This window comes from Eucyclogobius newberryi, unplaced genomic scaffold, assembly GCF_026437365.1.
Source record: "Eucyclogobius newberryi isolate DKJ021-1_F unplaced genomic scaffold, fEucNew1.0.hap1 SCAF_4, whole genome shotgun sequence".
Taxonomy (NCBI): Eukaryota; Metazoa; Chordata; class Actinopteri; order Gobiiformes; family Gobiidae; genus Eucyclogobius; species Eucyclogobius newberryi.
The window spans coordinates 23,750,523-23,769,049 of NW_027316056.1; the positions used below are offsets into that span (position 1 = coordinate 23,750,523).

General features: G+C 40.9%; 2 protein-coding genes across 2 annotated transcripts; one reads left to right on the plus strand and one right to left on the minus strand.

Moving 5' to 3' along the window:
* Positions 1–5,766: 5,766 nt before the first annotated feature.
* Positions 5,767–7,919, minus strand: LOC140377816 (ATP-sensitive inward rectifier potassium channel 12-like). Its single transcript, XM_072463399.1, has 2 exons — positions 7,792–7,919; positions 5,767–7,700 (listed from the first exon to the last, which is right to left on the minus strand). Exons 1-2 carry the CDS (start codon positions 7,848–7,850, stop codon positions 6,098–6,100), a joined length of 1,662 nt encoding a protein of 553 aa, XP_072319500.1. The 5' UTR covers positions 7,851–7,919; the 3' UTR covers positions 5,767–6,097.
* Positions 7,920–15,751: 7,832 nt separating this feature from the next.
* Positions 15,752–18,349, plus strand: LOC140377646 (uncharacterized). The gene is made up of 6 exons (XM_072463123.1): positions 15,752–15,889; positions 16,121–16,278; positions 16,413–17,482; positions 17,566–17,708; positions 17,792–17,942; positions 18,008–18,349. The coding sequence occupies exons 2-6, from the start codon at positions 16,188–16,190 to the stop codon at positions 18,089–18,091; spliced, it is 1,539 nt and encodes a 512-aa protein (XP_072319224.1). The 5' UTR covers positions 15,752–15,889; positions 16,121–16,187; the 3' UTR covers positions 18,092–18,349.
* The last annotated feature ends 178 nt before the right edge of the window (positions 18,350–18,527 follow it).

The window sequence follows — 18,527 nt, forward strand, 5'->3', positions numbered from 1 at the left end:
CTACATTTCCCAAATGCATTGGTGGTTATTTACACCTCATTAACAATTAATTCAACCCAGTTGATTTAAATGTAGTTGACTGTTTATGTAGGTTGAATAAACGGTTTTGTGAAGTCCTCTGTGGGACAATTTTGGGGCTGAATCAATTGAATAATCCTACATTCTCCATATTTACATGGCTTTTCATTTACCTTTTGCCTGTCTTCTTATATTCTTTCAAAACATTTGTCTGACTAGTTACTTAGATGGATTTGTTTTTGTTTTTTAAAATAAACATTACAAAAAATCATCTATGAAAATCCAAACATAACTTGTGTTTGTGTATTTTTGTGTATGGCCTTTTCACAGTTGTCTCCCCAATGAACAATAGTGAGTTGGTTTGTTGGAACGTGGCTTACAACATGATAAAGTCCTTCTTGTTTAGACATTGGAAACAGAACGTTTAAAAACACAAATGCCATTTTGGGACCAGGAAGTGCTTTAGTGAAGGCTACTAAAAGAACAGGTGTCCCCTCTGTCATCTCCTATATCCTTCCTAGTGTCTTCCTGACGCGATGATGTTTGGTGAATAAAAAATGATTCTGCTATCTGACCCTTGTCACTCTTTTTGCCCATTTTGAGGCAGTGAATTAGCGCAGCTGCAGCACTTTTAAATGGGTGCCCCTTTTTTTTTCTCTCATCTCAAATGCACTATGAATCCTCTCTTTGTGCACGCTCCACAGACTTTCCCCCCTTCTCGGTTTACTGGCCTTTTCTCGTGGTCCTTTTTATTTAGGGACGGGGGGCTTGGGCAGGGATTGCGGGCTGCGTCGGTGAGCTAGTGGCAGCGGTAGCGATGGAGGCGGCTGAGGAGAGGGAGGGCAGTGCTGGCAGTGATGTGGGAGGGGGGGGGGGGGGGGGGGACTTGTTGGACCACATTCTTGTGCAGCTGTGGAAGCTGAAGCGGGGGCTGAGGGCAGAGCAGGATCATCGTTGCATCTCAGAGCATCATGAATAGTCTATTGTTCGTTGCTTTGCTGTCTTCGCATCCCAGCGCCTCTTTCTCAGTCCATAGGCGAGCAAAACAAGTGCATATTTTCCAGAGTTATACCAAGTCAAACATTTTGTTGATAAAATTGTTAAAAGGCAAGGGTGACACTTAAGGCCTTGTGCGTCTGACTAAGAGCTATGACAGTGTTGGTGATGAAGATGCTGAGGCAGAAACAATAGTGGCATTCACACCAAGAGTCGATGACGATGTATGCCCCAGGTCATACATGCCAGAAGGCTGTTTAGTCATGCATATACGTCGGCTGTTAGATACACTTGAATTTGTGGCCCCTGGAGCGCACTGAGGGTCAACCAGAGACGGTTCGCTCTTGTAAGGACCCGTACTGTATGTTTTATTCTGTATGACCAAATGTAATTAGATTTGCAGTTCAGAAATATAAAGATGGTGTCGTCACAGTCATTGTGTATTTTGGGAGTGGAGAGAAGTAATGCTGAAGGGCTTTACTCGAGTGCAATGTTGGAAAATAATCTCACACACAAATGTTCATAACTTGAACCAATGAGTAAAGTTTTGTGTCCATAGTAGTACTAGAACTTATAAAAGCACTATAGTAAACTGTACTGGGATCCATGCTTGCACTGAAGTTAGGATAGTTACAAAAAGGAATGCTGTTTATTTCAGTTTCTCTTTCTATATCACATTTTATGGGGCATTGTAAAACAGAGAATGAGACAATTGTGTGGCATTTCTGTGATATTTCTTTGCATTGTAAATTTGTCTCGAAATCTGTCTTGAATATGTTGTTTTTCTTTTCTTTAGCTTCTCCATTACTACAGTATAACTACGTACTTATCACATTTAAATGAACCAGTATTGTATAAGTGAAATGAAATGCACCTGCAATAACAAAAGAATCACTGAATTAAATAAAGACTTACCTTCAAATTCTAACTAGTGCCACTACAATGGTAACTATGTATTTTATTTTCACTAAAATGAACATTTAGAAACCATTAAAGTTATCTTAGTAAATAAGTAAAACCTTTCCTTTGCCAATTGTAATAGAGAAGCTAAAATAGAGAAGATATACGGTACCCCAATTCCTTTCTTTCCCCCTTTAATGATATATCCCATCCCGTTTAAACCATCATCTAATCCTTATTGGAGTAAACGGAAAAACCTCAGATGTAATTTATTTAATCAGCTCAGCTTTGTATTTATCTGATTCAAACTGATGTGAAACCACAAATAAAGTCATATTGCCGAAAAGCAAACATGTTGTCGTCTTGATTAAAATATTTGAAATGCCGTCAGTGACAAACACGTCTTCAATGTTACGTTTTATATCCAGCAGGAAGGACGGCCCAGTGAAAGCTGGAGAAAGTCTGCAATCATGAGTTCTGCGGAGAACATTTAATTAGTGTGTGTGAAGGAGAGGGGCGAGTGACGGAGCCGGCCTGAGGGGCAGTGGACGGGATAGCGACATGAAAGAGGCCGTTGTTGACCGCGCAGACATGAAGATAAAAGGCAAGACACAAAGATGGATGAGATTTGGACAGAGGAGAGTGGGAAATATTCTGATTTATAACATCATCATACCCAAGCTTCATCATTTTTATTCCCCATATTAAAACGTGTAACTTGAAGAAGATTGTGAGCTAAATAGTAGTTACCCAGATCCATTTTATGTCAAACAAAAACACATTTAAAAGTGCTGTCTGTAAATGCTAATACAATCAATCCAATAATAGATTTAAAAATGTTTTATCATTTTGAAAATGTATTAAGTGAATATCAATCATATATCATACATCAGTATTGGTGAAGCAGTTCATTAGATTACGTTAGACAATAATAATATGGATGAGAAATAATTAAGGTTTTGAGACATGCAGGCATATATTTATTCCCAAAAATAACAATATTCCTTTGGACAGTACAAGTCCAAATATTGTTGGTCTTACTTGTACTGTCTAAAACCAAGTAAGTCCAGCTGTATTTGTACTAACTCTTTAATAACTCTTTTTAGAATGGAAGAGAAACAAATAGAATACCATGGGGATTTTTAGTGGCGTCAATCGATTTTGGGCAGACTTTTACAATAACGTATTGATCAGGCAACAAACATGCAAAAGGCTGAGTTCATTTGGTACAAGTCGTTCTGCGTGCTGGTTTAGTCTTGGTTTGATCCTGGTTTAGTCCTAACATTTGACCTATTCTTGTTTTATTGGAGTCCCAATTTTGAGAGTCGGAAGAAACCTAACCACCTTTGTTTGAAAGTAAAAGTGTGACCAAGAATAATCCAAGAGGCAAAATGTATGACAAAATGTTTGAATATATGTAGGTACATTTAACTGTGTAAAGATTTGATGCAATACGTTACGTTTGTGTGTACATGTGACCTGCAGCTGTGGCAGGAGTTGTTGAATTGGAATCCCCCAATTCAAAAGTTGTCAGCTGCAGTTTTTCCCTTATTTCTTTATTTGTGCTGCCCTTTTATTCCTTACCCAGCCACAGGAGGATACAGGCTTATATCAGTCCCAAACCTGGATGCAAAGACTATTGCCTGCAAGGTTATTAGATAATAGCATGTATAAAAAGTTTGATTTTTAGCTAAAGTGGGCTATGTGGGGAGGATACAGCCAGCCTGCAGCCCACCTGCCTGTGTTTTCTATACGCTGTGTATCTGCTCTCTTGTGTCTGTAACTGAATGATTTATGTGTCTGTGCCATATCATATAAATACTATATCACACACTATATTTTTCTAACTTCTATGTAAAAGAATTGATTATTGTATTTTTTCATTCCCCATCTTTAGGCCAACAGTAACAGTGGTCATGTGACTACAGATAACAAATATCCCTTTGGCTGATTCTGGCATATTTACAGAAGATTGTATTAATTTACACTGTCCCTGAAATAAATAAATATTAAGTAGAGAGCGGGACAAACACCAAATCCAAAATTAAAGCAGGTGAAATTTCCCTTTAGATGTTCACATATTTTCTTCAACAAATGATCTGATTTTCATATTTACTTTACTCCAAATGCCCTGTCACAACCTCATTTGAAAGGATTGGGACAGACACGCTGCCTGTGACTCTTGAGTGTGGATTTGCAGTTGAAAAGAGCATACAAAACAAGTTGTCTTCTCCTCAGTCATTTTAAGCTAAACCTCTCTTGCCTGACCAATTATTGGGGTTGCATGATATGAGAAATAAAGGTATTTGATAACGATGTTTAATATAATTTAACAATTTGAATACTTTGACACAATGATTTAAATAAAATGAAAACATGTACATGCCTCCATTTACTGAAAATAAAACCTTAACTGAGTCTAAACCAAAGCTAAAGAAGGTCATAATGATGTGGAAATCTTTAGTTAAATCTGCCTGTTATGTTTAAATGAAAAGATCAATGCCACTTTCTTTCAGGTTGAGAATCTTAGTGTTTTTGCAAGATGTAGTTTGATTGTAAATACATACTATTGCCTTAGCCAATATTGCAATATCAATATTTTTACAATATATTGTAAAGTAAGCTGCACTTAAGTTTTTTATTAAGCAAGTAAATCCTGAAATAGGCTCCACTTTTGTTTTGGAAACAAAAGGAGGCTGAAGACAGAAACATTATTTGTCAAAATAACCATTTTTGTAAGTCCTCGTGTTCACCACCAATCACGTTGCTCTTCATACAAATCTTGTTATTCTGCTTTGTAAGAAAACAATGACGGTTAGAAAGTGTTTTCTTGTTTTTCCAGAGCTATTGAAAGATATTTACGTCCAGAATGTCCGGAGCTGTTTTGACCCGTGATGGTTCTCAGGCCTGGTGCATCAATCCTCCCATGCTCTTTCTCTAACTTGTGCCACACAATGCCCCACTGTCCACTCAGTGAGATGCTCCACAGCTCCACCGAGACACAACACCCTCATTATGGAGTCAAAGCCCCCCTGTGCCTAACTACTGTCCCCCACTGAGCCACGCCACTGTCACCAGCTCTGGTCGCACTGCCCCGGGCCTCAAGCACATAGACTTGAAAGCTCACTGGAACATGAAGGGAAGTACACACGGCACCTTATTAGCCTCAATCCTTAGTGACCCATTAGCAGCCTTAACTGAGGTCAAGGGGGTCATCCAGCTGCTCGGCCTCATGCACGCTCGATGACAGGGGGTGTGACCACTCACTAAATTAACCAGCATCAGAGAGATACAGGGATGGGGAGAACGGCACAAAGGGAAATGCTTGGAGTGCACAGGAGATGGAATTTGATCACATTAGAGATTAGCTGATCAGATTCGGACTACTAGATGAGTTCAAAGCAAAAATAAGGATTTTTGACAAGAGCAGGTGTGTGAAACATGCTTTAAAAATGTTACACTAATTAAAGTCATCTCACAATTTTTATCTGCTCAGCCCTCGTCTTTACATGGGATTGTTTCAAGAAATTACAAATTACTTATTTAGGCAAGGTGGGTAAAGACATAATAGCGGTGTATAATCTGAGCCTACTGAGCTGCTACGGTAAATATTAGGGCTAAAAAAATGTTTGTTCATTATAGGCATGTGCATGTACTGGATGAATGTCAATGTTGTTCTTTGGTTTCATTCTGTAAACTACTGAGGTCCAGAAAGACACAAAACAAACTTTGAGCTCACACACTGGGTTGTAGTGTTGCAGCGTTGCAGCCTGACCACATGAGGGAGCGTGCACCACACCACAAGCAGCATTATGCTACATGACAAACAAGAAGGGCGACCATAAACCTCTAATACTTTCCGTTTTTATTAGTTCCTTTGTGCATAGAAAATTACAGCCTTTAATATCAGTGACATGAGAATAAACATTGACGTTTGGAATAAAGTGCTTTATATATTAACTACTTTTCAGTATGGCTGTGTAATAAAGGAACCTTTGCATAAGTTGTATATAGGCCTTAGTTTTAATTACCGGTACTTTTACAGGCTGAAATAAAGTTTTTGTTTTGGGTTACAGAGAAACCTCTGACCGCTGGCATCTACGTTTTATTTTTACACACATTCGATACTGTGCTGGCTGCACTCAGAGGAAAAACAGAACTGTCTCCATTGCCATTGATTGGCTTAAACTCCTGACTCTCTGCTCATGTATAGGGGTAGGTTGGGCTGCAGTCGGCTAAGACTCATTTGATTGTCTGCGTCCAGCATGCACAGCATCTCTACTTTCTGTTTCTCCAGTACCGTTTCCTTACACATCGTTCGAAGGTCATCTCCCAGGATTCCTCCCTCTTTTACATCCTGATCCTCGTTTTCATCTCCAGAGCACAAAGCCACCTCATTCTCATAGCAGAAGGCGCTGGGAGAGTGGGTGCCCAACAGGCGGCGCACTGCCTTTGGGGCAAAAGGTGAATGTGTGCGTGAACAGCTGGAAGAGGAGGAAGAAGACTGGCTGCCCAGGGCTCTCCTCCGGCCCAGCTCCCTGGCACTGCAATGGGGTGTAGATGGCACTTCATAGGTCTTGTGAAAGCGGGAGTAGTCCACGTGATAGCGGTCACCCTTCTCAAAGACCACAGGCTCAAAGCGATGACCCCACAAGATCTCCTTAGCTAAATAGGAGCTTCGGGCCTGAGTGGTCATAGCTGTGGCCTCCACCATGCCCTCCAGAATGACCACAATCTCAAAGTCCTGCTTCTGCAGATCATAACGGCTAAAATTGTACAAAGGACTATTCTTGTTGATCACATGGACTATCACCAGAGGTGAAACTAGAAAGAGGCGGTCAAGCCCTTCATCATAGCCTATATCAATGTCCGTTTGCTCAATAGGGAGATACTCCCCCTCTGCTGTGACATGGGGCCGGATGAGCTGAGCACGGACATGAGCCTCCACAATGTGGCTCTTACGCATATTTCCTAGACGCCACATGAAGCACAATTTACCATCTCTCAGAGCAATCACAGCATGATGTGAGAACAACAAGGTTTGTGCACGCTTCTTAGGCCGCACCATTTTGGCCATGATTGTGCCTATCATAAAGGAGTCTATAATACAGCCTATAATGGACTGAATTACAACAGTCACTACAGCAGCAGGGCACTCCTCTGTCACACAGCGGAAACCATAGCCAATGGTGGTCTGGGTCTCAATGGAGAAGAGGAAAGCCCCAACAAATCCCTGTACGTGGAGAATACATGGCCTCCGCTCCTCCTGCACCACCTGCTCCGAGCTGCCCCCGTCCTTCAGGGGGAGGTAAAGATTAAAGTCCCCATGAGCCAAGGCCACGCCCCAGAAGATTATCCCAAACAGCAGCCATGACAGGAGGAAGGTGGTGGTGAAGATGAGCAGCAGGTAGCGCCAGCGTATGTCCACACATGTGGTGAAAATATCCGCCAAGTATCGTCTGGGCTTGTCTTCCATGTTGTTAAATACCACATTGCACTGTCCACTTTTCTTCACAAATCGACTGCGGAGGCGGCCGGTGCTGAGATCCAGGCCCAGACGACATGAAGGAGAGCCCCGGCAGCTGTGGGACACTGGCTCATTTGGCACCCTTAAAGAGAGAGTGCCCCTGGGCTCCTCAGTGTCTGAACACTCTCCTCCAACTTCCCCATCCGTTACTGCCGCGCAACCCTCTGCAAGTGTGAGCTGATTCACAGGACTGTGGCCATTGTGAAGCCCAAGGGTCGAGATCTGTACAGCGTCTTCCTCAGTGGATACAATGCTGTATCTGCAAAACATTCAAACTTGTATTATCTTAAGCCTAAAAGCATACAATTTTACTTTATTTTGGTTTGGGTTTGTAATGACCAAACAGTTACCTGTTGACCCGCACCGCTCCCATTGCACCAGTGATCATGAGTCGTGCAGTTCCAACCATGAAAGATCTGGAGCTGGACTCAGTGGTAGCAGTGGCTCAGTGAGGGCTGTTTTCATGGAAGCAGGGCTTTGTGTTACATTTTCTGAAATCAAGGAAAACAATTGCATGACCTTTTATGTCAAATCTTTGGCCATGTGATTATGCATAACAACCCAAACACTTTTGTGTTTATTGATCAGAATCTTGTATTGTGCTAGGACCTCAGGCCCTCTGAAAAACCAGACATGCAGGGAAAGGGCAGAGGTCGAAAAAGAAATGAATCAGTGGTTATCTACTGTTAGAGGAACAATTGATCTGTTGTTTGGCCCAGTGACAAGCTTGGAGGTTGATTTTGCCTGGCTTATGTCAGCAAGCTGCCAACCATGAGAACTAAAACGCATTCTGTTGCATAATCATTGCATGGCAACTACACACTATGCAAGGGCATCTGTGTTTATTTTCTGTATGCAATTCACTCGATGGCTGATGTGACATGACGTGCAGTGATGGAATGTGTCTGACAACTGTACTTTAGAGTGCACTATAAAGTTTCCCACAAGTCGGCAAGCACAAATACAAAGAGGGTATGATCTGCTGCCTCCCTGTTACAGGACAAATTAAGTCACATCTGATTGGCCAGATAAAGTATAGTCTTCTACTATTGCGTAATTAAAAAGGAGAAACAAATTCAAGGCCTAAACCAGCGGATTCACCCTTCACAAACCATGAGCTATTATCCAATGTGTCCAAGTACATAAAAGTGATTTATAATACAAAATAATCCCATGCAGAGAAATGTAAGAGGGAGATCCTGATGAAGACAAGATTACAATGTCCTTTAATCCTCCATCCAAACAGTATGAAAGGTGGACTGAGGCTGTGGTGTGACCAGATTTCAGACCTGCAGATATTAACCTCTACCATGGACAGGAATACAGAACACCAAAGTAAAACAAGAACCACATTACAACCAAATTACAAAAGAACCAAATGACAAAATATGAACAATGTAAATATATGTTCACAGCTCATGTTAGATTGGAATAAATGCAGATTACAGTATTATAAAGAGATTATGACGTCACAGGTGGACCTTGCAATGACATTTGCTCAAAGGTGAAAGATTTGCACTCACGAAAACCAAGGTATCGTAACATATAATCTAGACTACATACTCATCAAAGATATTATTAGATGGGGAACTTGCTATCGGCCTATTTTAACAAAATGTTTCTTCTGTGAAACAAGCCCACATCCCAGAGGAGTAGGCGGAGTCTCAAACCTACATAGTAAAAATAGGTGTAAGTTTTGTATGGAATTGTTGGTGTTTCAGTCAAAATTATCTATTTAATATTACTGTTACTTATAGCAACTAGGGACGTCAAGATTAATCGGTTAACCGATAATCACGATTATTCAGGTCACAATATAATCGTAAGAACTAAAAACTGTCACAGTCTGCTCACCTCCTGTCTGCTGGTGTCTTTCCACTCAGCCGGTTGGCCACACCTCCTCATCAGACCCACTTCCTACACCTGTCTCTATTCCACTCTGCCGGTTGGCCACGCCTCCTCAGCAGGCCAACTCTTCACACCTGATACAGCTCTGGCAGATTGTTCTTGTGTCATGCCTTCCAGCGTTTTTCCACGGACTTACTCCCTGTTGCCGACCTCGCCTGTCCCTGACCTGCCTCGTCTCTGCCCTGGATATTACCTCAGCCAATAATCTTCGGCCTTTGTATAAACTGTTAACATCAACTGTTGTTAATAAAGGTCATTACCAAGTGATATTCCGTCTGCCTGTGCTGCATTTGGGTGCTCACCTAATGATTTGTCACTATTTTAGAAGCAAAATTATGTCATTTCTATTAAATCTGAACCCCACATGTATAGTGAGTTTTATGTGGCAGTGTATATATCGCAATAACTTTACTTTTCCATTCAGAAAGTTTGATTTCATGGTCAAGTATTGATAGAACAGTGATGATGTATTAGAATAAAAAAGGATTTCACTTTTATTTTGTCATATTCCAATAATCGTGAATATCGAGGTTTCTTTTCACATTAATCGTAACAGTAACATTTGATCTTGTGACATTCCTAATAGCAAATATTATAAAATACAGACTATTTGGTTTACCATATATATCATACCACTTTAATTAACGATTGTGTTTAGCTGCTTTTTAAATGTCAATGCATCATTAGTGAAACGTGGCCTACTGTATAGCTACAGAGTGTGAGCTGATGTTATGAGGGCAGTTTGAACACTGTGCTCCTGTGACGAAGGTTCATTTGAATGAGGTTTCGCGGGAGCTGTCCAGTGCTGAAAATCAATCCAAACGCCCAGGGACTAATTAACCACAGGGGGAGGGGTGTACTCTAACCTTCAAACCTGCTTAAGTTTGTCAAACCGCCTGTCACTTTATAAAGTGATAAGTATTTTATTACATTGTGATTTTGTAATGTTTCAGTGCTAAAAACCAAAAACACATTTTACAAACAAGATGATGCATGAATAGTGAGTTTTTTTGAGGAAAACATAAATAAATCCGAGGACTCACCTATGTGCTGCCGTCAGCTGCCTCCTATAGGTTGTAACCTCCTCCAAAATAGACTGGTTTTGCAGATGGCATGCCTTCACTTTCGATTAGTCATTATCTTTTGATTCAAATGACTTCACAAAGTGCTCTTAGGAAATGCTTTGCAGAGAGTTGCTCATATCTCCAGTGTGAGCTGTGTCCATAGTGCAGCAGGGAGCCGCTCTGTGAGTGGGAGATGCACAAACACACACTATGTAAGAGAGAGAGAGAGAGCTCTGATTATGCTCCTGTTGTTTAGCTCAGAGATGACTGGCATGGATAGATTTTAAAATGAAGCCAATTCAGCAACTTCAATACTTTTGGAATTGAATGAAAGTAACAGTTTATCTGCATATAACTTGAGTTTTAATCTATTCAACCCCCTCTTATTTCCTCCTTACGCTGTTATTTTGAATTATTTCTATTTCAAGGGGCAACAACAACAACAACAACAACAACACCATTGTAGACATGCATTCCTGATTCCTTGCTTTAGACTTTTAAACCATTTTTGACTCGCAAATTTATTGTTTCCAAGGAAACCTGATTTGCATTTTCCTGTTCTCTGAAATCTACCATCTCTTTGTCCACACAGTTTATTTTTAACGCTCCATATTTCTGTGGTAAAAAGAAACAACAAGTGGCAATTGGGTTGTGGAGGTACGAGCGTGTGCACTGAGCATAATGGACGTATGTGGGTCAGCAGCAGAAAGTTAAGTAGGCAAGCAACATAAAAGAGAGGGCTGAACCCAACGTTATGAAACTTAACTCAAAAGCTGAAATTGTTGTGGCTGTAAAATAAGTGTTATGTGATACTACAGTCAGACTATGTATATATGGAAGTAGTTTAGTTTAGTCTTTATTTGAAGGTACAATGTACAGAGACGTTAAGCACATAAAGGACAGACATTTTCTGCTCCACATTATAGCTAGATATATAGTATCTTTCTTGATTTAAAATGAGCCTATAATAATCCGTGTCTGTATATCTCCAACATTGCATTGTTTTATTTGTATTGTATTGCTTATGTTCTGCGGAAGTCATTGTCTCCAAAAAAAAAAAAAGAACAGCGATTAACGAGCACAAGGCGAATTTCTGATCCAACAGACAATTTTGCCCAGTCCTAAACTGAGTTACGACTAAATTGTGAGGTAGTGTAGCATTGAGTGGCTGAAAGGGCATAGGAAGAGAGGCTCAGAGGCAAAAATTAACGTTAAAAAAAGTGGATTTTTATCTAAAGTGCCACCAAAATATTTACATGTTTGTTGCACAGCTTCTAGTGGCCACAGAAGAGAAAACCTTTCAACTGAGGCACAGACCTGCTTTTTATGCTAAGGCCAATTGGATCGGCACAATCCACATGGCTGGAACAAATCATTTTAAATGGTAACAACACAATATGACAAGAAGATGAATTACTGCACAGACAACAACAAATTTACACAATGTAACATATAATCCCATTATGCGCAAGTGAAACACAAAACCAGGTTAAATCTAAGAAACCCCTTCTCCAAATAGTAGCTTCTGGTGAAATCAATGATGACATCAACAGGAGCGGGTTAAAACCAGGCTCCTCCCCTTACATTTCCAGGCACCACATGGACCAGGTACAAGTATGAGAGCAAATCCACTGAAAACGTTCTTTAAACAAATGAAACAAAACAAAACAGTTGATTGTATATTTTTAATTAATTAAATAAATGAATTGAAGTAGTTTAAATTATGAATTCAATATATGAACTAATAAGGATAAAACATACCCAGGATTACCAGTTGTTGTATAAATGAAATGGAAAGTTTAAATGTATGGTGTGTGCAGTAAACTTAAGGGACAAGTGGAGTGTAAAAGACCGTATGGCCATTATATTGATCATTTATGTTAACGTAATAACACACAATTGAAATGAATAATAATAATAATAGTCCACCACTACAAGCGTCATCATTCTTTTCCCTTATGTGTTTTCAACTTGATAAGTCTGTGACAGGAGAAGCTATTTCCTGAAAGTCCCTGTAGAGCTGCTGAGGGAGCAAGTTCACTGCAACCGCTGCCTCTTTAAGCAGATCCAGGTCAATGTGTTTTTAGAGTGGTCCCTGAGCGCTCCACTATTTATTGATGAAACGGTTTGATTTGACAACAAATGCATATTTGAGCTGTTGTTCTGCTACAAACATTTCACAAAAATATCACAATAAAAGCCCATACACGGTCCCACCCTCCCAGGACTTATACTGCCCCTGATGCCCGGATATTTTAACATTTTTCTCTCAATTGTCCATTGCTTCAGGGCACAACTTTTTGTGATTTTTTTTTAATACTGTAAAATATATCTGTCGTTTAATGCACAATGAACAGTAACACTGGATTACATTATATATCAGATGACCTTTGTGGCTTCACCCTTAAGCTTGTGTACTGTGTTGTTATATTCATAAATATAAATATACAGATTAAAATGAATATGTGTCTTGAAACTTAGGTCATAGAGTTCAGATGGAGTGGAAAGGATCAACAGTTTTGTGTGCAAAGGCGGGTTTCGTCAATAAATGGCCTGCATTACTGATCACAGCTAAATATCTTGAGTTATTTTTTTTAAATTGTTAATTCATAAGTTTTATTTAACTTAACTTTTTCTATCTGCGTTGCTAAGGATACAAGTTTTTGTCTCTGCAATGCACGAGCAGTTTAAACAGCTTCAGTGTGTTTATGTGGCACACAGTACAAAAATATCTTGCCTTAATTGTAATTGTATGCACTATGACTGTAATTATACCCTTGGGTTTAGGGCTCTAGTTGGAAGTGTTCAAAATGTTCAACATAGCAATTAATCAACACAAGCTTTGTCCCCCAAAAAACCTTGGCCAAGTATAATGTTTACCGGAAATTCATGGTGCATTTGTCTTCAACCTAAACAAAAGGAAATGGACAGTATACAACGACAATTTATATTTTAATTTAAGTACGTGAATATGATATGTGTAATCCCTCATTGATTATGTTAAAGAACATGAACCTCTGGCCTTAGGTAAGAGGAAGAGTGCTCTCACTACAGCCACTTGTCGAGTCTGCTCTGTTCACACTTAATCTGGCATTTGGCTCACTCTCACAGACGCTGGGTTGCTGCATCATTTAAATTGAATGAGACTGGAATGTGCGCAACCAAGTCAACCAAGTCATAGTTGCGCTATTTTCTGGCTTTATTCACACATAGGCCTTCCCTGCATAGTCCCGGTAATTCGTCTGGGTCCTAACCTAGGAAATCAGCTGTGACTTTGCTCTGGCAAAATGCTAGAGCGAATGGGGCTTAACTGTAGCTCCAGTAGAATGAGTAATTTACATTTACAAATGAGTATGCAATAACAGCAACGCACACTTTATTTTAGTTTACTTTTTCCATTCAAATCCTCATGGTGTTGTCAGACCACTCTTCTCAGTCACCATCTGTGCAGCAGCCCAGCCCTACCCATAAGACACCTGTCAGAAGGACTTGGCACCACATTTCCCTTTCTAAAGACAGTGATATTTGATAGGGCTCTGTCACCATATTGGCTCTGTGTGAGAACCAATGAATGTTTGCTTTCCAGTGAAAGACCTGGGTCTCTGTAGACAGTCTGATCCCATTTGGACACCCCCAGCCATTCTATTTGTGACAATGAGCTCTCCATAACAAACTCTCCTTTGGAAACAAATTAACAACAAAAGGACAACTAGCGTTTGATAGAAGGTAGGTGTGCAGCATGCGGGTGTAAATGGGGTGATGTATGTCACATACCTCTTTGACATGGATACTTGCTATCATACATTCCCTGGTGTGTAAGTGTTATCCTAAACAAGATAGTTTTCTTCTTGGAGGTGTAAAACAATCCCATAAATGGAGGTGTGTGTTTCGCTGGGACACTTGAGCAGAGGGACATGAACTTTACAGTGACTCACAGTGCTCTAATTTTAGTAACATTGGCTCGTGTCTGTGAACAGTTACACAATTTCGCCAATGATTTAATAAAATTGCATTACTATCCTGAACCTCATTGCAGGAGGTGGCTAGTCAAGATTAAGATGTTAAATGGCACCCCCACCATAGACTATTACTGCCGCGGTTTCCAGCCCAACACATTTGACCCCTCTCGGTGCAAGACCTGTCTGCGGCCTGACCACATGCACCTGAACATCAGCACTGTCGAAGAAGCTGCACGGGAGGACGCACCTCTGGTTAGTGCCTTATATTTCCTGTACGATGACGTGAACCAGTCCATTCTTCAGTTTCAAGACAAACAATCTAGGGCTGCCCCCACACTAAGCTGCTGTCTGCTTTAGTGATTAGAGCAGGACAGTCACATTTTCCCAATAATTGTTTCATGCAGCCACACTATCACAGTCATACATCCCCCAGGCCCGTCTGGCACCAGTTTGTCATTTCCAAAGTGGCTTTAAGAGGACAAATGAAAGGCCTGAGGATTAAAGGTGCACTATGTAACATTTCTCAAGCGGAAGAAGATGGATGGATGGATATGTAACATTTCTGGAGGAGGGTGTACTACCTGCTTGTCTCCATGGATGAGGATGATACATTAACAGAAGCTCTAGTTGCAGTCCTTGGGGAATACGGAGTAACCCAATACACTGTGGTGACACTTGCAAAGACATAACTTCACACAGTAGCTCCCCCAAGAAAAACTAGTCTAATATTTTTCTTAACTCAAACATGATCCGAAATCAGATCATTTTAGATCCTATTAGTCATATCTTTAGGTCATAATTCACACAACACAGAGAGTTTGCGATCCACTGTGCAATGAGAGTGAGAACTGAAGGAGGGATCCCGAAAATCATGAGAAAAGAATTCAGTGGGCGGTTCTGGTAATGTAAAAGCACTGGAGCAATGAAATAATGATGAGCGTGACCTGAGTCTAGCTTGAGTTACGTCCTGTGCAGTTTGAAGCACCGGCTGAGCAGGACGAACCAAGGAAGGAATAGTTGAAGAAAACCTTGTCAAGATGTGTCTCAACGTTAGAAAGAAGTAAGTGCAATCTTTAGTGCAGTGTGGCTATGATTATTTGTGTTGGTTTGTGTTTGTGATTCTCTTCCTTGTGTATGGATAATGTTGTTGCAGTCTGTCAGAAACCTCATACTATATTTTTTAAAATGTGCTTCACAAAAAGTAAAACTAGCATTTCTGTGCCAGTCACTTAAATTATAAAAATAAATCAGCACTTTTAACCAAATAAAAAAATATCTATTTATTCCATGGTCATAGGAATCAGCCACATGGCATTTTCTGTATATATAGCTCAAACAGTGTTCTAAATATTGTTGTTATGCATCTTGAACCAGGACACAGATGATGGTGAATGCGACCTTTCTGAGGGGAGCGGCGTGAGCAGTCATGACATCAGTGGTGATTGGACGTATGAGTGGAGCCACAGCCTGAATCCTGACCAGGAACTTAATATCTGTGATACTGACATACAACCCAGGTGATCAATTGTTTTGTTTTACACTGCTTATCACACATCTCAGACAAATTGGGAGAGACCCTATCCATTATGTAATCCATGACTGAGTGGGGAAAGCCTTACTCTTTAACAGATTTCTCAAACAACACCTTTTTACCATTAAACTATAAGTAATATATGTATAGTTTCATTTAGCACTACCGTAATATTGATCTTATAAACAAACTGATTGATTTGTACATGGGTCAACAGGTCTTCAGCCTCTTGGGATGGTTCACTTCGGAGCAGATCGCTGAGCTCAGAGAGGAGCACTGATGATATGACCAGATTTGATCCTTCCCTCCACCGCAGCGCTGACAGTCCCTGGATGGCTGAGAGAAGAGGAAGAGACAGGTCTCGGCGACCATCAGGTAAAAAATGATCCATGACGTTTTAATATGAGCTGGAAGCCTATTATTTAATAAGTTGGAGGTTTCTTTTTGTAACACTTAACATCATGAAAATATTGAGTTGCTTTGTGTTGAATTTAATGTACTTTTGTAAGCGTCGACTGGAAACCGTGAAAGGGAGAGTGGCTTCTTCTCTCCAGATAGAAGAGAGGACAGTGAGAGACAGACTGAGGAAAATAACAAAAGACAATATCGTTACTTTGAGAGAGGACATCCTCTTCCCAGTAATTATGTCCCGGAGCCCAAAGCCTGTGTTCCCTACAGGACTGTAAACCTTGGAGTGCCTTCACAAAGAAGGAACTCAGAAACGTTCCTGCAGGAGTGCTGGAGAAGTGAGTCCCCTCAGAGATACACATACCACTCAAACTTTAGAAAAGACGCAGATTCTCAGACAACTTCTCCAACACGTCATAACTCTGTGAGCCCAGACCGCCGCAAATTCAGTGAATCCTCTGTGGGACACCAAAGAGGGAACTCTCTCTCAAGGGGACAGTCACGGTCCCGTGTCCCATCACAACTTCCATCTCATGCCCCCTCCAGGCATTCTTCACGCCGCTCCAGTCCTTCACACAGACGACCATCCATTTCTCAGTCTGGCACTCCTTCACACAAACGGACAACAAACTATCAAGCGCAGAATGGTGACTGTAATGGACAGAACAGGAGCAGCCGAGGGTCCAGGACTTCTTCACAGCACTCACACAAACACAGTTTAGACTCTGAGAAACTATACAAGAACCTTGAGTCCATCTCCCATCACAGTTCCCCACCAATTCAACCGAGGCGCTATGAGGGCTCTCATTCATCAACCAGGACGACGGTCAACAGTGCTGTGCACACTCACACACGCAACAGCCGAGAAGAGTCTCCTTCCAGGACCGGCTATGGGACACACAGTATCACCCCCCAAAAGGAGAATGGGTCCAGAAACAGCAGGCTCAGTCCCTCACAGGGGTCATGGCAGGGCTCCTCACACTCTCTCCTCAGTAACCCTGCATCACGGGGATCTTCAACATCAATGCGTAATGCAGAGGCGCCTGTCTCATATGTCACTGCTCCAGAAGTGAATCAGGCTCATAGTGACAGGAGCCGGAGCAGCGGGAGGCGAGGAATGGACGCACTTTTGATTTCTGAACCCAAGAAGACGTCAGAAGAGGTGGAAGAGGTACGTTACATCAATATGTGCAACAGTATTGATATGATTCATTTTGGTTGTATGCATGATTAAACATGTGATTTCTCTGCAAGGTGGGAATGACCATTGACGACTACATTGAACTGGCTGATATTCCAAAGATTTATCTGGAACCTGAAGAAGAGGAATACGCCGGGCTTCGAAAGAGAAACCAGAGCCCCAGTCCCTGCAGAAATCAAAGAACCAGGAGTGAGAGGTAAATGATGAAAAATGAAAATAACATTGATTTCATTTTTGAATACGATTGACATGATTTTGACATCCGTGATCATGGCAAAGGTACACAGATGAAACGGATGCGTATAGTTCAAGACTTGAGTCCGATGACAGGGGACGAGTACGAGAGAGGGGCCGAGAGAGACGGGAGAAAAGCAGGGACTATGAAAATGGAGGCTCCAGGAGACATTCAGTGGCCTCTGTTCACTCACAGGTAAAACCCAGTGACAAACATACACAATTCTACTTCGATAACATAAAATGAAATGTTTTGTAAAGAGTTCAGACAACCTAAATGGGAAACACAGATCTTCAAAGACAAGAGAGCACGCTGCTCCTGAACAGACACAGGTGAGCCTCTGAACAAGCTGTATTTGGAAGAAAATAGGACACTCATAATATAAAGTAGTTCACTGAAATTCACACATGCACTGAAGATAATGTACTGAAACCCATTAGTTGGCACTCTGTTTTAGGCCATGTTCATTTGATTCATCTTCTCTATGAATAGGTGCAAGAAGGATTTTATCCAAAGTATCTTGCCGTCTCAGCGGCCGGCTTTATGGCTGAAACTGCTGATCCAAACTAACATTTAGAGATGTAATAAAACTTTCCACGCAACAGCATCAATACTGTGCAAGGTTTTATAAAGACAATATAATAGAAAATGTACATTTAAAACAACATATTTATGTGACAATATTTAAATTATTATTATTTTTTATTTCTGAAATTTGCCCTGGACAATGTTATACTGGTGAGTGTTGTGAGTGTGTGTGTTTGACATCAGTTGAGGTGC